At 31.8% G+C, this 22,757-nt stretch overlaps 1 protein-coding gene across 1 annotated transcript; it reads right to left on the bottom strand.

Moving 5' to 3' along the window:
• Positions 1–18,984: 18,984 nt before the first annotated feature.
• Positions 18,985–21,650, bottom strand: LOC112696313 (uncharacterized). Its single transcript, XM_025749034.2, has 5 exons — positions 21,443–21,650; positions 20,154–20,268; positions 19,783–19,872; positions 19,593–19,691; positions 18,985–19,446 (listed from the first exon to the last, which is right to left on the bottom strand). Exons 1-5 carry the CDS (start codon positions 21,508–21,510, stop codon positions 19,345–19,347), a joined length of 474 nt encoding a protein of 157 aa, XP_025604819.1. The 5' UTR covers positions 21,511–21,650; the 3' UTR covers positions 18,985–19,344.
• Between the last annotated feature and the right edge of the window lie 1,107 nt (positions 21,651–22,757).

Below are 22,757 nucleotides of genomic sequence, written 5' to 3'. Positions count from 1 at the left end.
ACCTGTTTCAGCGTATTAACTAGCCAATTTATATATAAATTTCCCATTTAAGGGAACAAATCGTTTTACCATTTTTCGCATAAGAAAGTGATGGGGAAAAAACATGGAATGAAAGTTAACAAACACCAAAATATACTTTTATATTATGTATTATTAATATACGCTGATTAGAAGTACTTTTTCCAGGGTTCTGCTTGCCAATAAATATGGACTATCTAAAGAAGACAAGAACTTTCTTTGTTCCACTAAGTTGATTGGAATCCGATGTTTTTCTCTTCGTTCTCTCAATAATATATATATAATTGGACGTTTCCATCAAACAACTATTGAATTAGTCGCCTTTTGTCGCCATTGATGTAAGTCCTTTTCTATCTCAAAAGTTTTTAAGTTCTTAATTAGCTTTGCCACCTGTGATCTTAATCTTCTTTGATTATATGACCAATTAAAAATAACATTTATGAATCTTTTGTTAGGAAATTATTTTAATTTTTTAATTTATTTGTGGTAATATATATTAATTATAATAATAAATTATATTATTTTAAATTAAATGATTTTATAATGGTGATCTCATGTATTGTTATAAATGCTAAATTGAATAAGTCATAATTATTTTTAATTTGAAATTAGATAAGAATAAAATCAGATATTATCTTTTGTTCTTTAGATAATTATCTTTTAGATTTTAGATATATTATCTTTTACACTTTAGATATTATTTTATTTGGATTTTATGGTTTAATGGGTGCTATGCTCAAATATAAATAGTGTTTACAGAGTTTCGGTTCCTAATATACCAAATTCGGTTGCTCTTTTCCTATCAAAAGAGTTGCAATTCAGCCGCATAGGGATACAGAAGGCTTTTGTTGAGAAAGATCGAAAAAAATCACAAGATCCAAATCCTTCCATCAATTTCTGACTTTTATGAGTAAAGGTACGCTATATTTTTAGTGATTCAATACAGATGATCTAAGTTAATAAAATTATTTATTTCAACAAATGATATCAGAACGATCTATAATTTAATCATCGAAAATATTCAGTTTTATTTCGTTGAATCAATATATAAATTGATGTATATTTTGTGTTCCTTACTTGATGGTATTACGTATAAAGAAATGTGCATGATGTGTGTCACTACAAAAAAAAGAGCTATTTTAATATTGTCTAATTTAACAGCCATTATTAAGTGTAAAAATTAATATATATTTTTGGCAAATATCACCAATGTCAAATTTTTTATACTTTTGTATGAATAATTTGATCGTAAAAAATTACTCTTCAATTTTGACACTCATTTGTTTTTAATTTACTTCATTGTTTCTTTTTTTTTTTAAGCTCCGTCAATTTTAATATTACACTGCTCTCAGTTTAAGATCATACTACTCATTCTTTATCTTTAAAATCTCAGTTTATTCTTCGATTTCAAGATCTCATCTCATTCTTTGTTAAAATTTTTTATTAAAAATTTTTTATAGTCAATAAGTGTCAAAATAAATAATATTTTTGACGATTAATAAGTATCATAAAAAATATATTCTCAAATTTTTTTAATAAATTACTTTTGATAGCCAATATTTATTAAAATAAAATTTAAACTTTTTTACATTATCTATATGTTAAAAATACTATTTTTAACAAAATTTTTATTAATATATTTTTATAATTAAAATAATATTAAAATTTATTTTTTGATATATTTTAATTTTTTTTGCATATATAACTCTAAAAAATAATCTATATTATTGTAGTATGTGCGTCATATTCTGGGACTGTTGCACAAAGACACAGATTAGTTTCCTTTTGTTAATGCTGTTGCCGTGATATTGCAATTCCTTATATATGTACGTGTCTTATCATGTATGATTATTTATATATATTATCATTGTTTAAGGTATATCTATATGTATATATATACTTTATATGAGGCCGAATTGGCGTTTAATTTATATAATAAATGAATGTTTTGTTTTAAAACATTAATAGAGTATTATTGAATTATAATGATTGATTTTAATTTTAACGGATCAAAAATTTTTGGCACATAGAATTTTATTTCACTGCTATAACCATGTTTTTTTAAGGTGACACTATTAAAATTTAATTTTTTAATTATGCGATTTAAAAAAAATTTTTATTGTTATATAAAAAAATTAGTAGCAATTTGGATTATTATATCTACTTATTTTTTAAAGATTTAGTTTTGGAATAAATTGATTGAATATTATGCAGCTAAAGTAGTTTTTTTTGTGAAAATTGATTTATTTAAAACATTAGAAATATGGTGATATGTAATTCATGCGAATATTAGCCAACCTAAAGGAAGGTCTATATTTGGCCGAATTACATACACATATTGATGGTAAATACATATTTGGGTAACTAATTAAGAATAAAGTAATACTTATTAATTATGCGGACAATAATCGGCCCAAAGAAAGTTTATTGTTTGGCCAAATAATAAGTATTGCACACTTTTGTTTATTTTCTATTAATTTATGCGGTCAATAATTAGCCCAAAGGAAGGTTATTGTTTGGCCAATTAATAAAAAATATATGCGGTAATAAATAGGTTGCGAAGTTTAAGTTTCCATGTACACATTAAGTCGGTCCAAAGAAAGGCTTGATGTGTGACAGGAATTTCGACAATATTTGATTACTGCAATGAGAGTATCACTTACAGTTAATTTTCTATCCAAATATTGAAAACTAATGTTGTTCTAGATATTTCAATATGGATTTTTTTCCATTATTTAACTAATATTTACTGCATATTCTTTTTGTTCTAATTTAGAAACTATGGCTTCAGCTACCAATATTTCTACACAAATTAGCAGTATTCCTATGTTGAATGGTTCAAAATTTAAAGTTTGGAAGGATACCGTGGAGATTGTTCTCAGTTGTATGGATCTGGATATAGCTCTTCGAGAGGGAAAATCCACTTCCATTCCAGAAAATCTCAATGAGGTTAAAATAGAGAAGTGGGAGAGATCCAATCGAATAAGCATTATAATCATAAAACGCTCAATTCCTGAGACATTTCGGGGCTCAATTACTGAAAATAAAGATGTCAAACAGTTCCTCAAAGATGTTAAAAGAAAAAATTATTTGCTAAGAAAGAAAAGGGAGGGGCAAGTAGTCTTTTGAGCAAACTTGTCTCCATGAGGTATATAGGTAAAAGGAACATAAAGGAGTACATTATGGAAATGTCTCATCTTGCTTCAAAATTGAAAGTACTAAAGTTAGAGTTGTTTGAAGATTTACTCGTGTATTTTATTTTGATCTCCCTTTCTGCACACTTTGGACAATTCAAAGTGAGTTATAATACTCTGAAGGACACTTGGTCCTTAAATGAGTTTATATCTCATTGTGCACAAGAAGAAGAGAGGCTATAGTAAGATAAAACTGAAAAGTGCTCACATGGTTTCATCTTTTCAGTATAAAAGAAAGCGTGATACTGCTGCGGATATGGCTTCTCAGCAGAAAAGGCTAAGAAATAGGATCAAGTTTCAACTTGTTTCTTCTGTAAGAAGGTGGGACACATGAAAAAAGATTGTACCAAATATGCCTCTTGGCATGTAAAGAAGGGTACAATTCTTACTTTCATTTGTTCTGAGGCTAGTTTAAGTTATGCACCTGTTGATACTTGGTGGGTAGATTCTACTGCTACTGCTCATGTAAGTGTTACTATCAGGGTTGCCTGTGGAGCCGACCGCCAAGTGATGCTGAAAGATACATCTATGTGGCATATGGCAATATAATTGCAGTCGAAGCTATATGAACATTTAGATTATGTTCCACGAGTGGATTTTACTTGAATTTACTAGAGACATTTTATGCACCGTCATTTAGACGAAATTTGGTTTCTGTTTCTTTTTTGGACAAATCAGGTTATTTTTTTTGTTCAGAGACAATAAAGTCAGTCTCTTTTATAATTCGAATAATATTTGCTCTGATCATTTGGTGAATAATCTATACAGGCTTGACTTAAATTCCTATAATAATGAAATACTGTAAACGGGTATAAAACGAAAACTAAATGAGAATTCGACATCATTATGATACAAACGCCTAGGTCACATCTCTAAACAGAGAATTCAGAGGCTCGTGTTGGATGGAATTCTTGGACCCCTAAATTTGGCAGACCTTAAAGTCTGCATTAAGTGCATAAAGGGGAAAAGAACAAACGAAAGAAAATTAGGTGTCGAGAGAGTTAAAGATGTCTTAGAACTGATACATACCGATATATATGGCCCATTTTCTACTGTCTCTTGGAATGAAAAACGGTACTTTATTACCTTCAAAAATGATTACTCTCGTTACATGTATTTATATTTAATTCATGAAAAGTCTCAAGCCTTGGATGTTTTCAAGTCTTTCAAAGCTGAAGTTAAACTTCAACTTAGAAAGAAAATTAAAGCTGTCAAATCTAATCGTGGTGGTGAATACTACAGAAGATATGACAGTTCAAGTGAGCAACGTCCCAGACCCTTTGCTCTTTTCCTAGAGGAGTGTGGTATTGTGCCGTAATACACCATGCCAAGCAAACCTAGCATGAATGGTGTGGCAGAGCAAAGAAACCGAACTCTTAAGGACATGGTGAGAAGTATAATTACTCATTCTTCCTTGCCTGAATCACTTTGGGGAGAAGCCTTAAAGACCGCAGTGTACATCCTTAATAGGGTACCAAACAAAGTAGTTAACAAAACCCCTTATGAAATTTGGATTAGGAAAAGGCCCAGTATAAAGTATTTGCATATTTAGGGATGTCCAGCTGAGGCACGACCTTATAGGTCGCATTGAAAGAAAATTGGATTCAAGAACAATTAGTTGCTACTTTGTTGGTTACGCTGAGCGTTTGCGGGCGTACAAGTTTTACAATCCTACATCAAGGTCTAATTTTAAAATGGGAAATGCGAGATTTCTTGAGAATGTTAAGTTTGGGGGGAAGAAAATATTAGGAATGTTGCTTTTGATGAGAATTCTACAACTGACAATAATCAGGTCTTTGTGCCTATTATTGTTTAAAATACAGTTATAATACAAGAGCACAATGAGAATTCTCCTCAATCCCAACCTATGCAACAAGTTCAACAACCTCAAGAAGTGTCATTAAGGAGATCCAACAGAAAAAGGAGAAAATTCATATATAATCTCAAACAATATATAATCTCAAACAAGCTTCCCATCAATGGTATCACAAGTTTCATCAAGTCATTGCCTCATATGATTTTGAAGTGAATATCATAGATGAGTGTGTGTATACCGCAAGTTCAGTGGGAGTAAATGCATCTTTTTGGTCTTATATGTTGATAACATTCTACTTTCCAGTAACGATATAGGCTTGTTGCATGAAACTAAGAAATTTCTATCGAACAAATTCGAAATGAATGATCTTGGTGATGCCTCTTTTATATTAGGAATCAAGATACTAAGAGATCATTCTCAAGGTATTCTTGGATTATCACAAAAGAACTATATCGAAAAGATTTTAAGTAGATATGACATGAAAAGATGTAGACCAATGGACACACCTGTAACTAAAAGAGACAAGTTCAGTCTCAAGCAATGTCCTAAAAATGATCTTGAGAGGACAGCAATGTATGATAAACCTTATGCATTAGCACTAGGGAGCTTGATGAATGCTCAAGTCTGCACACATCCCGATATATCATTTATAGTTGGAGTGTTGGGTAGATACTTGAGCAATTCGGGCATAAATTATTGGATAGTTGTTAAACGCGTAATGCGTTATCTAAAGAGAACAAAGGATTACATGTTTATTTATGAGAGATCAGAAAATTTGGAGATCATTAGGTATTCTGATTCCGATTTCATGGCATATGGTTGAGAAACTTTGTCACTGAGTTTCGTATAGTAGATGACATTGAAAGGTCATTAAAGATATTTTGTGACAGTAAGTCAGCAGTACTATACTCCAACAACAATAAAAGTTTGACAAAATCAAAGCATATAGACATCAAATTCTTAGTTGTCAAGGAGAAAGTTTAAGGAAAACCAGATTTTCATAGAACATATAGGAACAGAGTATATGCTAGCAGACCCATTAACCAAGGGATTGATCCCTAAAGTCTTTCATGAGCACACTGCTCGGATGGGTGTCAATATATGTAATGTCTTGGTTTAGTGGGAGTTTATTTTATGCTATATGTCCTATGATAGATATTGAATTACTTTTTGCAGAATTAAGTTGATGGTTTATTTCGTGTTACGTGAAATATTTTTGTGTTTGATCTCAATAAAATTTTTAAAGTTAGACTAGCTGGAAATAGACATGTATAAGATCACTTGGCATGTAATTTCCATATTACTCATCCAAATTTAATCTATGTCATTAAGTATATTAGGACGGTGATTGTCGTGGTTTAGTCACGACATTAATATGATAAAAGCTGCGGTAGTTCCATATCTAATGTATGAGACGGACTAGATTGTAAAAGTAATGAGAGGAATAGTAGTCAGATGCGCACATAAAGTTTATAAGATGTGATTATGTCAAGAAAGAATATATGTATAGCCCAAGTGGGAGATTGTTAGGAAATTATTTTAATTTCCTAATTTGTTTATGGGCAATACATATATTAATTATAATAACAAATTATGCTATTTCAAATTAAACGACTTATATAATGGTGATCTCATTTATTGTTATAAATGCTAAATTGAATAAATCATAATTACTTTTGATTTAGAATTAAATGAGAATAAAACCAGATATTATCTTTTGTTCTTTAGATAATTATCTTTTGGATTTTAGATATATTATCTTTTGGACTTTAGATACTATTTTATTTGGGCTTTAAGATTTAATGGGTGCTATGCTTAAATATAAATAGTGCCTACAGGGTTTCGGTCCCAATATACCAAAATCGCCTTTGTTTCTCTTTCCTCATCAAAAGAGTTGCAATTTAGCCGCCTAGGAATATAGAAGGCTTTGGTTGAGGAAGATCGAAAAAAATCACAAAATCCAAATCCTTTCATCAATTTCTGACTTTTATGAGTAAAGATACGCTTTCGCATTATGATATATTTTTAGTGATTTAATATGGATGATCTGAGTTAATAAAATTATTTATTCCAACATCTTTAAATATTCAATATGTTACAAGCTTCAAAGTTTTTTTTTTCTTTTACTATCAAAATTAGAAATAATTATAAATTGGGTGTTCAAAAAGAACATTTAATGTGTTTTTCAAAAGTCTTTAAGTATATTTTTAATAGTTAGATTATATTAATAAAGTATTTTTAGAGTATTATTTTTTATACTTTTAAAAAATATATATGTTGATGAAATAATTACAAATAATATAAAATTTTAATTGAATTAATATTAAATAATATTAGAAAGATAAATTTTATTTTTAATTTTAAATAATTGTTTATAATATATAATTTTATAAATATTTATGTATCATTTTGTAAGACACAAAATAAAATTAAAATTAGAATTAGCATTATTGGAGATGTTCTTATACTTTAGAAAATTAGAAGTAGTCAATAATTTAATTTTTCAAATAATTTTGTAGTGAAAAGAATGTTTGTTATTACTTATTAGTAGCAAAATCCAAGACTAAAATACTAGAAATAAGTATCTAACAATAGATATAAAGAAATAATTGAACACAAGTGAATTCTTGCATTTGAGTACATAAATCAGTAGTCATATTAAACTTAAAATTGGCCCCTCCTTATTAATAAGTATTCTCCAAGTAATTCATAATTTGAATATTCCAATGTTGCAGTTGCAGATGAACCTTTTTTATGACCATCGATTTCCAAATTGGTCAAACAAGGCTAGATACTATGCACCTGTTGGTGGTGTTGTGCAACCAAGAAGTTATATAAAGTTTAGTTTCAGAAAGAACAAATCTTGTGACGTAAAGTTGCAAATCTTGTGACGTATACTTCAACATTACGGATTACAAAAGGTCTCACAGGCCAGACAATTTTTAAATCAGCATATCAATCAATAATTAAACATTAAAAAATATCTCCAAAACTAAAAGTAATATATAAAAATTTGAGTAAACAAAGGATAAAATGATCTCTGTAAAAAAAAATATTTCGACTCTCAATTTTTTTATTTTGGGATAATACAAATTTTTATTTAAAAAAATTATTTAAATAATAATAAAAATTGATTTTATGAAAAGTTTTATTTGTATTTTGTGAAGTTTTAAACCTCCACAAAATTATTTTCAATAATATAATCAATTATTACCACCACTACTACTACATTTTTTATCCTCATTATTATTGCTTCTACTTCTATTATTTTTATTACTTATTATTATCATTATCTCCTCTACCGTCATCATCATCAATATTAATATTATTAACATTAAAGTTCTCTTTTATCATTTTTTATTCGATGTTATTTTTTTCTTTTAAAAAGTATTTATATTACAATTACTTTTTTGCGGCATCATTTTTATCGATAGTTTTTCTTCACTTAACCACTATTGGTAAAGGAATTTTTCAAAAACAAACTTATTAATAGTTTGTGAAGGTTTAAAATCCCTACAAAATATAAATAAAACCTCTACAAAATTAATTTTTATTATTATTTAAATAATTTTTTAAACAAAGAAATTATATTGTCCTAAAATAAAAAGGTTGAGAGTTAAAGTGTCACTTTTTTTTACAGGAATTGTTTTATTTTTTGTGAAAATGGATAAAAATCGGATTGAATATTTACTTTAAAAGTTTTAAAATTCTAGTAAAAAATATAAAAATGAAATGAAATAAAATTAATTTAAAGTTTAAAATTTAAACTTATGAAAATTTAAAATTTAAGATTTTAAATTTAGAGGTTTAGGGTGGGTATAGTGGATGACTGGATGGCCGACCGAGGTGGTTGACAATGGGCATGTAACAGTGGATTAATGGCTGGTGAAATAAGTAAAAGAGTAATTTCAAAAAAAAGTTTAGATAGATAATGAAAATATTAAATAATATGAATAATAGGTATATTGGATGTTTAATTTATTAGGTGTGTGAATGGTTATTTTAATATTAAAATTTAGGTAAATAATTTAAAGGTGGTAATGTATTTTTATTTTATTAGACTAATTTTAAAATTTATTATTCACATTGTTCACAAAAACTATTATTTACCTAATAAAATTTTATTCAAAAACTTATAAATAATTAAATTTATTTGTCTATTGACTGAGTTGGTAATTTTTTTGTTGGCTTCATCGTTGAATTGTATTAATTATTCGTTAGTATCTCCTCGAACGTAACAGCCGTGTAACTCAAGGTATTGCACTTTTAAACAATTAATAATGAACTAATATACAAGAAAAGCTACATAATATACAAGAAAAGCTACATTAAAAATGAGTTTAATTTACTTAAGGTTTTAAACTTTTGAGTATAAAATGGTTTTCACAATCATTTAACTTTAAATTTTTATTTTTTAATAATTATTAGTGTAACAGGTACGAAAAATAATTAGAAAGTATAAAAATTTTGATTTTAAAATATTAATTGTGTAAAACTTTTTTATTTTTATATTTTTTAATTATTTATATTTTTAATAATATTAATTAAATTAATCATAAAAATAAAAATCTCAATGCATCAAAATCAAATTATTGTATAAATCATTTTCATACCAAATTAAATGTCATATTGTCATCAAACCACTCAATTATCTAAAGAAATTAAATTAATAAAAAAGAACATACATGCTTTTTTATATTTTTTTTGAATTTGTATAAATTTTTACATATACGCTAAGGTTTTTTAGAGTTATATAAAATACAGATATTTTCTTAAATTGTATGTCTACATGATAAATATATTTTAAATACTATACTTATCTGATATGTTTATTTTTTATATCTAACTATGTTATAATAAAAATATAAAAAATATTTCTTTAAATGCTTACACATATTAAAATATGTTATGTATAAGCATGTCTAATTTTAACAGTATGCATCACATTATTAAAAAAATAAAAAAAAGTCCATTTTTTTATAATCAGCTTCAATTAACTTTATTTTAGTTTCGAAGAAAGACTTTCTCTACTTACTTTTTTTTTATTGAATAAATTACTATTTATATCCATAAAAAATACAAACGTTGATAAATATATTTATATAAAAATAAAATGATAATTATATTTACAGAAAATAGTTTTTGTATGTCAAAAATATTTTAACGGATCAATTATGTAACCAAAATACTTTTGACACACAAAAAACATCTTCTATAATTATAATTGTCGTTTTATTCTTATATAAATATATTTATCAGCATCTATATCTTTATAGATACAAATAATAATTTATTCTTTCTTCATTATACTTATCAAGATCTCGCTTCATTTTCAAACACATATTACCCATTTCTCTTATGAGTTTCAAAAGCATTTCCGGTTTTTGGATATTTTATTTCGCTCTTTTGGACGTTCTTTTTAGCAGCGCAGTATATTAAATGTTCTTCGGCTATGTGGTTTAATTTTATATGCTCATCTGAATATTAATGGATATTAAAAATAATTTAAAAAAATTAATTGATACTGAAATACTGAATGATAAATATAATTGGTTTCTTTAGTTGGGCTAACTATTAATACAAAAATTTATTTAAAATGCTCTATTTAATTTAAAAGGACATAAAAAAGTTATTTTGTATTTTAATATAAAAATAATATTTATATATTATCATATTTTATTAAAAAAAAATTTATATTTAATTTTAGATAGGATAATATTATAGAGTCAGTACAATTTATTATTTTTTACTATCAGTCAATTAATAATATTTAAAAATATTAACTAAAAGTATGGTGTTAGATTGCTGCATGGGGTGAAAATGGGCCAAACTAGACTATATGATGGGAGGTTTGTGGCTCAACTCAACTCGTTTCATTAAGAGTAACAGGCCTAGATTTGAGCTATCTATTTTCAGCATGGGTCAAATTTATTAAAATCAAAACTAAGCTCGACTTGACTCGGCTATTTCCACTCTTAGTTACTAGACTAAAGATATTAGATTGCAAGCTAAAAGTATTAGTCAATATAAATTAAAATTACTTATCCTTAATTTTTTTATATATACTTTGTGTTTTTTGTGTTTTAACAAAAATTTAAAATTAATTTATATGTGTATGGCTCATGTTTGTGTTTGTATCAATTTCTGTGGATCATAGTTTTTGTTCTTGTGTGAATAATTTGAACGTAACCTCGGCTACAGGAGTTGACGCGAGCTTTAGCCTTTAACGCCAAGTTATAGGTTGAGATGTCCGAGCTCTTCGTCCAGAGAGATATCACGTCGCGGAGAGTATGAACAAGGGAGGAGTGTACCTGCAAAGGTACTCCGATGCTTAATTTAGTATTGAGAATTCAATGTGTATTCTAAGGATGAAATATCATACCTTTATAGACGGGGTCGGGTAGGCCGGTTATGCTGCTGTTTGTCATCTGCATTGAAGAGTAGTTATTAGAGTTTAGTAGGCGATGAATGCATGATCGGACGTTTTTATTCTAAAATGTAGTCCGTTGAATCTGATCATAATGCATATCGCCGAGTTATAGCGTAGAGAGTCGATTTATTTGATCTGTCCAGACATAGATAACATGACTTTGAAAATATGGCCGAAGTCTTCATGCGGAGAAAACAAGAGCTAAAGCTAGCTTCTCAATGTTCGAATACCGAAGTTCTTCATTTTGTAGTATTTTGCTAATGAAATAGATCGAGAATTGCTGTTTTTGTCTTTCTGCAATAAGAACAGAGTTTACCGCCCGGTTAGTCACAGATAAATATAAAAATAGTGGTTCCCCTTGAAGGGATATTTGTAAAATTGGTGGTTTTGAAAGAGTTTATTTGATAGTTGTAAATACTTGTTCACATTCATCGGTCCAATGGAAAGCGTTTTTCTTTTTTAAAGTTTAGAAAAAAATAGAAAGATTTAGAAGTTGGGCAAGGTAAGAATCTAGAGAGTGCAGCAAGTTTTCCTGTTAACTATTGGACTTCTTTGATGGTTTGTGGGATCGCCATATCCAACACGGCTCTGCATTTTTCGGGGTTGGCCTGGATTCCGCGGTTGATGAGCATGAAGCCGAGGAATTTGTCACTTTGTACATCGAAGGCACACTTCTCGGGGGTTTAGCCGCATATTGTATTTTCGGATCTGACGGAAAATTTCTTCGAGGTCGTCGAGGTGGTTGTCGCCGAGCTTTGTTTTGGCGATCATGTCATCTACATATACCTCGATGTTTTAGCCTATCTGTTGGGTGAACACTTTGTCCATAAGGCGTTGATATGTTGCACCTGCATTCTTAAGGCCAAATGACATGACTTTGTAACAGTAATTTCCATATTGATCAGTAATAAAAGCGGTCTTGTTTTGATCGGACGGATGCATTAAGATCTGGTTATATACAGAGTATGCATCCATGAAGCTTAGTTTTTCATAGCTAGAAGCATTGTCAACTAAACAATCAATATATGGTAAGGGATAAGAGTCTTTTGGGCATGCGTTGTTGAGATCGGTGAAATCAACACACATATGTCATTTACCGTTATGTTTTTTTACCATGACGACATTTGCCAACCATATTGTGAATTTGATTTCCTGGATGAAGACGGCATTGATGAGCTTTATGGTCTCTTTCAGAGAGGCTTGTTTTTGTTCATGGCCAAGGTTTCTCTTCTTCTGTGCAATAGGTCGGACAGACGAGTCTAACGCCAGCTTATGAGATATGATGGATGGGTCAATGCCGGGCATGTCTGCTGTTATCCAAGCAAATAAGTCGGTATTCTGTTGTATGGAAACGTTGGAATTAGGTCTTTTTCTCTGGGCTTAATGTGGATCCCACATAGGTGAATTTGTCGGAGCTATCTGTAAAATAAACTTTTTGTAAGCTCTCTATTGGGTTGGTTACTCGAGGGCATCCGCCCTTGGATCAAGGTTAGCCAGGACGGGGAGATCGTCTGGATTGCTGATGTTGTGTACTTGAGCTTGGATACTTCGGCTGGATCTTTTAAAATTGTTGTTGTAACATTCTCTAGCCTCACGAGCATTACTGTAAATAGTTGCAATTGTATCATCCTGCAAGGAAAACTTAACACAGAGATGAATTGTAGATACAATAGCGCCGAACCTATTTAAAAAAGGTCGGCCAAGAATTAAATTGTAAGGGCTAAAACAATCAACGACTAAGTATTGAATATTTGAAGTTGTTGATAAGGGAACTTTACCAAGTGTGGTTTGGAGCCACACGGATCCCAAAACCAGGACCCTCTCACCTGAAAAACTAACCAAGTCTCCAATGGAAGATTGGAGCATGTTGTTGCTTAGCTTCATTTTCTGGAATGTTGGATAAAAGAGAACATCGGCACTACTCTCAGGGTCCAGTAAAACCTTTTAAACTAGGAGATCTCCTAACTGGAGGGAGATCACAACGGGTTGTCTAGATTTGTTACGTTGGTGTTGTAGTCGGAGGCTTGGAATGTCATTTGAGGAAAGTGTGGAGGTGTCTGATGATGATTTTGACTGGCTTCTACTGACATCATAGCTCGGTAAGACCGTTTCCTTGCCGAGCTTATGGCGCCTTCACCTGCAAAATCTCCAGAGATACAGTTAATGATACGTCTTGGTTGGTCGGGATGATTGGTGCTCGGTCGGTCTTTATCTCGGCTAAGCTATGCTGCCGAGCTTTGTTCACCAGGGGGAGGGGCGCGCCGTTGTATATGGCCACCAATGTATTTGTCGAGATGATCTTGCCAAGCTAACCGCTCTAAAAGGTCTTTGACGATCACACACTCGTCGATGGTGTGTCTATGCTTTTGGTAAAAAGTACAATATTTTGATCTATCTGCACCCTTTGAGTCTGGATAGTTTCTGGCTTTTCGTGGTGGCTTGATCAACTTTGAATTCAGTATTTCTTTGATGATGTCGTCACGCTTGGTATTGAACTGAGTATATGATTCATAACGGGGAGTTGGCTTGAAGTTTTTCTTGCTATCTCGCCTTTTATCGTCTTCTCTGTATTGTGGTCTCTCTGTTTTCTGAGCTTGTCGGAGTTCTTCAATGTCAATCTGACCTTTTTCCTTTTCACGAAACTCGGCCATAGTTTTAGGTTTGGTCACAGCAATAGTTTTCTGGAATTTTCCTTGTCAAAGTCCACTTTTGATGGCGTGCAATTCCACCTCAGGGTGGAGATCTGGTATACTTATAGCTATCTTTGTGAAGCGCGTCATGTAATCTTTTAGGCTTTCATGCTGGCCTTGTTTGATTGTGTTCAGGTAATCAGAATCATGCAGATAGATGGCTGATCCAGCAAAATGCTCTTCGAACGGCTTTGACAGGTCTCGAAAACAAGAAATAGAACCTGCAGGTAAAGAACAAAACTAATCAAATGCAGGACCGTCTAAATAAGATGGAAAACAATGACATAAAACTTTATCAGATGCACTGTTTACTATCATTATGGAGGTGAACTTTTTGATGTATTTCTTTGGATCACCTAACCCGTCGTATAGGATTAAGGTGGTTGGTAGGGTAAATCTCCTGGGTAGCATGAAGTTCATCACCTCGGCTGTGAATGGCCCAGGAGAGTTATCCGGCTTGGCATCTTCATTTTCTTGCCGAGCTTCTTCGTTGTGCCCGGGTTGGGCTCCTTCATTATGAACTGCTTCGTTCCGAACCTCTTCATTCTGAGCAGTTTCGGAGACATACGATGGATCAGACTGATGCTCAGCTTCTTCGGTCCGTTCCTGACGTCCGTCATTATTTTCAATCCGAGCGTTATTTAGATTAGCGATCTGATTCGCCATTTTTTGGTTCTCTTCCGCCATGCGCTAGTTGGCTTGTTGTACCTCGGTTACCATCCGGAGAAGTTCAGATGGTGTAGGTTGGAGTTGCTCAGCCATGGCTATATGGGAGAACGTCGAGGCCGATGAAATGAGAAAAGGGATTATATCCTCGGCCCACGGTGGGCGCCAATTGTTCTTGTGTGAATAACTTGGATGTAACCTCGGCTACAGGAGTTGGCGCCAAACTTTAGTCTTTAACGCCGAGTTATAGGCTGAGATGATCCGAGCTCTTCATCCAGAGAGATATCACATCCAGAGAGTATGAACAAGGGGGGAGTGTACCTGCAAAAGCACTCTGATGCTTAAATTAGTATTGAGAATTCAATGTGTCTTTTAAGGAAGAAATATCATACCTTTATAGACGGAGTGGGGTAGGCCGGTTATGCCGCTGTTAGTCATCTGCATTGAAGAGTAGTTATTAGAGTTTAGTGGGCGATAAATGCATGATCGGACATTTTTATTCTAAAATGTAGTCCGCTGAATCTGATCAAAATGCATATCGCCGAATTATAACATAGAGAGCCGATTTATTTGTCATAATGTCGAGTTATGAGGTCGGTTATGTAACAGTCGGATCAATTTTAAAGTGACAATTATTGAATTTTAAGCTTTTTATGGACACTAATGAAACTATCTTTTGTTTCAATATAATAAGAATGCAGATAAAACAAATGAATTGCAGAGAAATTCTCATCTAACTAATTTGGATTATTGGTCTTGAGTGTCCAAATTATTTAAATTGTATACTTGAATAAAAGTTAAAAATTTAAATTTTACTTTGTGTATACAACAACTTATCCCTTAAATAGAATTCAGATATTATGCGCAACAAAAAAAAAAAAACAGAAATTCTCATCTTTGTCATCTATATGAATGTGGCGGGCATATATAGGAATTCACAATTCTGAAAAGGACCCATGATGATGAGAAGATATAAGAATAAGAAGGATATAGTAACAAGTAAGTAAATTATTAATTATTATGGGGAAGATAGAGAGTGAAGAATTGATGATAGTAGAATTCAGAACACCACAACACCCTTCTTCCTTGGGCATAAACAACAATTGGGGTGGTGCGTCTCCATTGCTAGCAAGGAACGTGCCAAAGGAATCACTTGAACAAAAGTACACCAGACTGAACAACACCCGCACTGTTGATGGCATCTTCACCTACCCTGATGATTATTATTACTATGATGAGGAGGAGGAACAAAGCCACCACCTCCATAGCAGCTACTACCCTTACTCTTACTCGTCTCAGCTGATAAGTGCATCAGATTATGAGCCAAGCAAGAGGTCGTCTAAGAGGGGCCGTGTAAGGCTCCTATTCAATAAGCTGCCTCTGTTGTTTCACCGGAAGAAAGAGAGGACTGTTACGTTGGGTTGGAATACTAAGAGGAGATTCAGGTTGTGGAGGATTCCCAGGTTGAGGTTGGATCCCCAAAATAGGTGGCCAAATGGTTGGTGTTAGTTGAAACGAATAAGATAAAGGAAAAGTCTAGAAGGCCAACAGTTTTATTAAATTTTGGCCAGCATGTAACCAGCAGAAAAATGTGAACCATTGGATGAAATCTCAATTATTCAACGGTAACTTGTGTTGACATAACACCGGCTTTTACCACTTTCATGTTATAGTTTGGATTTTCTATTTTTAGGATAAAATAAATTTTGTATCTCTATTACCTATTGGTTATATATAAAAAATATCCCAATGAAATTTTACGTTTTAATATTACTCTTGTTTCAATTTTAAACTCTTATTAGAATTTGTTTGTATCTCATGGATCAAATACTCACTTCTAGATGTTGATGAATAACTCTCTCTCTCTCTCTCTCTCTCTCTCTCTATATATATATATATACTACTGTTCTAGGGTTCTGTACTTTGGTTACTTATGTCGTCCATGATACCATGCTATGTAAAATGTTTGACTTTGACACGCAGTCTTTCATTATTGTTGCCACTGATGATTGATGCATGTGGGTATTTTCTCCCTTGTGATTATAGGAAGAATGAAGAGCCACATCTTGAATAATAAGTAGTTGTTAAATCTAAGAAACTCTTAGATGCCCTTCAAACCAGGAAATTTTTGTTTTTACATTAATATTCAATAATCTATGTATACTAAAATAAACATCCAAATTCATTCTCAAATAATTATAGATCAGATACTTTAGTATCTAATAATTTTTTGTTCTCTGAGTTTTTTAAATTTTTTTTGGTCGGACAAATTGATCATTCAATCATTTTAAAGGAAAATAAATTATATTGTGATATTTTTTGAAACTAATTGTTCAATAATAAAATTGGTTAAGGACTTATTTATTTAACATATATATTAAAAATTTAATTTAAAATGATTAAATAATCAATATGTTCGATAATTATTTTTATAAAAAAAAATTAATAAACAAAAATTTTCAACAAATTTCTTGTGTTATTCACTAAAAATTTTTGTATTATTTTTTATATCATTAAATTAAGTGTCTGATATTGAACAAAAAAGATGATGATAGTGTTGATAATGAAGGAGGTGGAAAAAGAAAAAGAAGGAGAAAAAAAATCAAATAAAAAAAGAAGATGACGATTATGGTAAGAATTGTGGAGGAGGAGGAGAATGAGCTTTTCAAATAGGTTGATAGACTTGTCAAACTTTTAAATACATTAGGCTCGAACTTGAAAAAAATTCTATAAAAAATAACTGACCTAGACTTGGGTCATATATGTATAACATAGGTTAGGCATGTTTAAGTCTAAATTAAGGTTCGACTCTATCTATTTTTACCCCTATCGATCAAGAAGAATAAAAGCCATTTTATTGGGCTAAGTCGTACACACAAGACCCAACCCAAATAGGGATGTTGGTTGAGTGAGTTAAGGACCGTCTTAGGTCCACGTACATTAGTCATTTTTATCGCTATTATTTTGATTAACTATATTACATGTAAATAAAAAATCAGCCCCCAAATTAATTTTTGTCCAAATTATTTTTGTATTATGTATAAATATTGAAATATAAACATATATCGAAAATAAATTAAATAACATATGAATTTTTATACAAATATAGAATGACTGATTTTTATTATACTCATAGCATTTTTGTTTTCGATATAAAAGTTTTCAATATAAATAGAAAAAAATAACTAGATAAATTGCAAAGAAATTAAAATAACAACAAAATTTTGTCCCACTAGGTGAGGTTGGCTACATGGATTAAACGATGTCATTGAATTCTATCATGTATTATGTCCACAGATAGATTGTCTACATATATATCTCATTTGACCACCTCATGGATGATCTTTATAGGTCTTTCTCTGCCGTCTTTCTCTGCCGTTCACCATTTCTCCATCTTCCACACCCTCCTGACTGGATGCTCTATCGGTCTTCTTTTCACATGTTCAAATCACATGAGACGCGATTCAACCATCTTTTCTACAATAGGTGTTACTCCAACTCTCTCTCTTATATCTTTATTCGACCACTCATCCATCTCAACATGTTCATCTCTGTCACACTTATCATTTTGGCTGCCCAACACTCTGTACCATAAAGTATAGCCGGTCTGATATTAATGCGATAGACACAACAAGAAAATAGTAGACGTGAAAATTACATGTGAAAATCAAAGAATAATGCTACGTATCTAAGTCTTTTTATGAACCAAGTTTAACTAAGTTAAATAACAAGACTTAGAATAATATTAGTATAATATTTGTTATATTAAACCAACTTGATTAAACTTGATTAACAAAAAAACTTAAATGTGTAGCATTAAAAATAAAAATAATCTCAATTTTTATTAACTGAAATTAAGTCCCCAACTCATTTACCTTTTTACGCCATTTAGACCCAAACTAATGGGGAGTCAACAGAACGATGTTTGCGATGGAACTTATCAATCTCATTGGTAAGGGTCTAAGGGTGTGTGAAGACAAAAAGTAATGTAAAGACCAATTTAAGCATTTACCAAAAATTAAAATAGCAAAAGATATCTTAGAATTACTCATTATGAATATACTGCAATCAAAATCAAGTGAACAAATCACGGTATTTGATTACTCTCTTTAGTACGCTAGACTGCCTCGACAGAATCAAACAAGTCAAAACGGCGAATACAAATCCATGTGGCGTCGTGAAGAAATCTAGTTTCATTCAATGGCAACTTTAAATCCCAGACTTTGAGGAGTATAAATCAAGGTTGCAATACCGAACGACAATGGCATGCTTCTCTGATTCAATTCTCTTTCCCTCTTGGTAGGCAAGTTTAGCAATTGAAGTATAGTTCCTAATCTCAACGAATGAAAAAAGAAAAAAAATAATACATTAAAAAGTTACGGGCTTAAATACTAAAACCCGGGAAGAGTTGTTCTACATCATACAACCATCAAGCAAAATCATGGGAAATTCGAAGAATGGGTATAATGAGGAACTAGGGAGTAACCCTAGTCGAGTACTCCTGCAAACCAAATCTTCGAATAGAGGCCACTAATAGGTTTTTGTTTTGGGAACCTTCTTCTTGGGTTGCCTTCTGGGCATAGAGTTTTTCATCCCAATAAAAAACAACAAAGCACCGGAGAGAGCCATATTCTGCAAGGAGTGATTATATTTTATCAACAAGTGCAACAATAAATAAAGCAATATTACAGCTACATCTTGAACTTCGGCATTCCAACATGAAAACAAATTGATTTTTTTTTTTTTTAATCACATACACACAAATCCAGTGCTCTGACCTGAGTGAATTTGACAAAAAGTTGAGTGAATTCTTTGTCCTCGCTTTCATAATTGTAGAAATCATACTGAATAGGGGTAGCAACCAACTGGTGCAGGAGCTGCAAAAAGAAAAGAGCCCTGGATTATAAAACTAAGAACATAAGATAAAAGCCAGTTTCAAATTTCATGGAGAAAAGTCAAATTACAGACCAGAAGGAAAGCTCCGAAAGAGCTACCAAATATGAAGAGAAGCCCTCCAAGGCCCTTGAGAGCAATAGCCCCAGCAACCACAAATTTCACCTGTCCAAGAAATCAATTATATAAATAAACGTTTTAACAGAACAAAACATAATGTATTGATGAGTGCAGAAAGGAGCACTTGAACAGATGTACAGATGTAGGTAAATTTTGGAAAAAGGATAAGCTAAATAAATAATAATCACAATAATGAGAGAAAATTCAATTAGTTTCCACTCTAATGTTTCACAACTTCTGCACAACCTGCCCCTGCCTCCAACATTTCAATTTTCACAAGACAAATGGAGAGAGAGAGAGAGAGAGAGAGAGAGAGAGAGACTAACATCAATTTCTGGAAGTTGAATACCAACTTGAGACTGCACCCGATATATAAAGGTATCAATCTTTGGTCTAAGTGCTTTTGCTGCAGGTCCCCCATCAACTCCATATTCATTAAATCTGTATGAGTTTGGTACAGAGTAAATTGTAAACAAATAATGCCAAAAAAAAAATGATTGCTCCCAGATTTAAAATGCCCAAGGGAAAGAAACCTTTAATTTTAGCTTCCAGTTTCTGATTTAATGTGTAAAGTGAAAACTAGAATGTGATAAAGCTATCTAATGTACGCTGCCAAACTTTGTAAGGTGAACTCGGAAAATTACAAAACAGAAAGGGGACACAAAACTCAGTCCCATGGTTCCAACTTCCACGTCAATCAGAAGGCTACAATCAGACCTCTAGACACTGAAATCGGAAATTCATTTATTTGTCTCCTCCAATCTACTACACATCAATCCCAAAAATAACCATACTATTGAACTCTACATAAACAAGTAAGGGCTGAGAATTATATTAAAATTTTACGCCATTACTGAAAATTCGGGGGGTGATGATTCGGGAACGAATTTCATATTAAAAGTTAAGCTCCATAAACAAAATAAGTTCATCATTTTTCACCTGAATTCCCCAGCTTTACAAATTACAATAACACATAAATAACCAGAAGAACACCAGCGGCAGCAAACAGATTACATCCTTTAATATCACAAACTACTAAACATTTAACAAGCTTACTTGTCAATTAATACACTACACGTGCAAACAATAATCCAGTAAGAATACTAAAAAAATGGATTAGATTGACAGGAGCCTTCATGTTAATGATTTAATGCCACACATTTAAAACACTGTAAAATCTCAAAGTTCATTCATTAAAATTTTGCAATTACTTAACCAGCCAAAGATAGAAGATCCAGCTACTACAATTGTAGGAACGAATGCATCCATACAAATCCGGACACAGCAAACGCCTAAACTCGAAAAACCGCTAAATTGCTCGATCCTAAGTTATTTAAAATCCACATTTTTTTTAGAAAAAAAAGAACTATTTGAGGCCTCAAAACGGCAGAAAAATCAGATCTGGCAATCGTTTAGCTCAACAAGTAGTTCAAACCTCGGATACAACAGATCCATGAAGAGCAAGTATGACAACGGCCAAATCAGTACGAAAAGAAATTATAAATAACCAGAATCCGAAAAATTGCAGCAATCACCTAAAAATGAGCGAAAACCGATGGGAAAGAAAATATGAGAAACATGCAAATCAAAGAAACAGAGGAAGAGAAGTACTAACTGTTGATAAGCAGAGAGTATGAAGACGGAGGCGAAGAGTACTCTGCCAAGAAAAGAGGCGAAGGCCATTTGAAATGCAGAGAGAGAATATAGGGTTCCGGAGTGTGAAGAAGAAACTGCAGTGATTTCTTTTTCTTTTCCCGGTCAGAGGCTCAGAGCGAGAAAGAGAAAGAGAGAGAAGCGAGAATTGAAAAAAAAGGGTGAAGAAGGGTATTTTAGTCTTCTTAGCTCACTAAAGAGGGGTAAAATTGTCACATGATGCAGTCATTCAGCGTTTAGGCGGCGATGGGCTTCATTGATGAATCGAGAGACCTGGCCCAGTGGGCTGCATTCATGTTTTTTACCACATAATCTACGGGGACACTTTTCTATTTTTTTTCAAGAAGAAATCAACACTATAAATAATCCCTTAAATTTTAAGTGTCAATGCCTCAATGGAATTCGTCTCTAAATTTTTACCAATTCTACTCAGGTAAACCAACTAGGGGGTGCAACTAACTGTGGTCAATTAGTAATTTTTTTGTAGAGAACATAAATTTAAATCATTATGAGAAACATCTAATCTAATTAAAAGAAAATCTAAAATCTAAAAAAATATCTAACACAAAATAATAACAAACATCCAAAATTATTATAAAACTATTTTAAAAATTTCTAATAAAAAAATATCCAAAACGTTCAGATCTAAAGTTCTATATTTCCTTTCCTATTGAGAGCATCATCCCTCCTGTTGAAAGAAGTTTTTGTTTGAGTTTTTCTAAAGGAAAAACACGTTTTTTTTGGGGGGGGGGGGGGGGTCTTGAAACACCACTTTTCTTTTCTAATCAAACTAAGCCTACAAACGGGCTTCTTTCTCAATAGCATCTCTATTGACAATAGCCTTCTGGGCACTGGGATTTTTATCTTTATTTCTTGATTGGGGGATTTTGATCCCTTTTGTTTTTGAATAGAAGAGAGTATAAAGCCCAAAATCTGGAAATCCAAAACTTAGGTCCATGATTAAACAAAACTTATGTGCATCAATTCTTATATTTATACCTGTATCTGACAAAAAAAAAAACAAAAACAAAACTTGGGTCCGGTTGAAAAATCAGACACGATCCAAAAAAACTTATAGGTGCATTAATGCTTATATTTATATCCTAATTTCCAAAGGCCAACGTATTAGTTAGGGGTGGCAAAACGGGTCGAGCTCGCCGGGCCGATCAGTTAAACCGCTAAAAAAGGTGGGTCGGGTAGGATTTGGAGTCCGCCAAATTTAAAAAATCTGTCAAACCTGCACCGTTAAATTGGCGAGTTTTGGCGGGGCGGGCGGG

Source organism: Arachis hypogaea, chromosome 6 (assembly GCF_003086295.3).
Source record: "Arachis hypogaea cultivar Tifrunner chromosome 6, arahy.Tifrunner.gnm2.J5K5, whole genome shotgun sequence".
Classification (NCBI taxonomy): Eukaryota; Viridiplantae; Streptophyta; class Magnoliopsida; order Fabales; family Fabaceae; genus Arachis; species Arachis hypogaea.
The sequence above is the reverse complement of the archived record's forward strand: the minus strand, read 5'-3'. Positions and strand labels throughout refer to the sequence as shown.

Excerpts from the sequence above, each read along its gene's own strand:
- LOC112696313 (XM_025749034.2), bottom strand. The coding sequence starts at position 21,510 with ATGGCCTTCGCCTCTTTTCTTGGCAGAGTACTCTTCGCCTCCGTCTTC. Across the intron at positions 20,269-21,442 it reads ATACTCTCTGCTTATCAACA|ATTTAATGAATATGGAGTTG; the intron begins GTTAGTACTTCT and ends AAACTCATACAG. Across the intron at positions 19,692-19,782 it reads CTTTCGGAGCTTTCCTTCTG|CTCCTGCACCAGTTGGTTGC; the intron begins GTCTGTAATTTG and ends TTCTTTTTGCAG.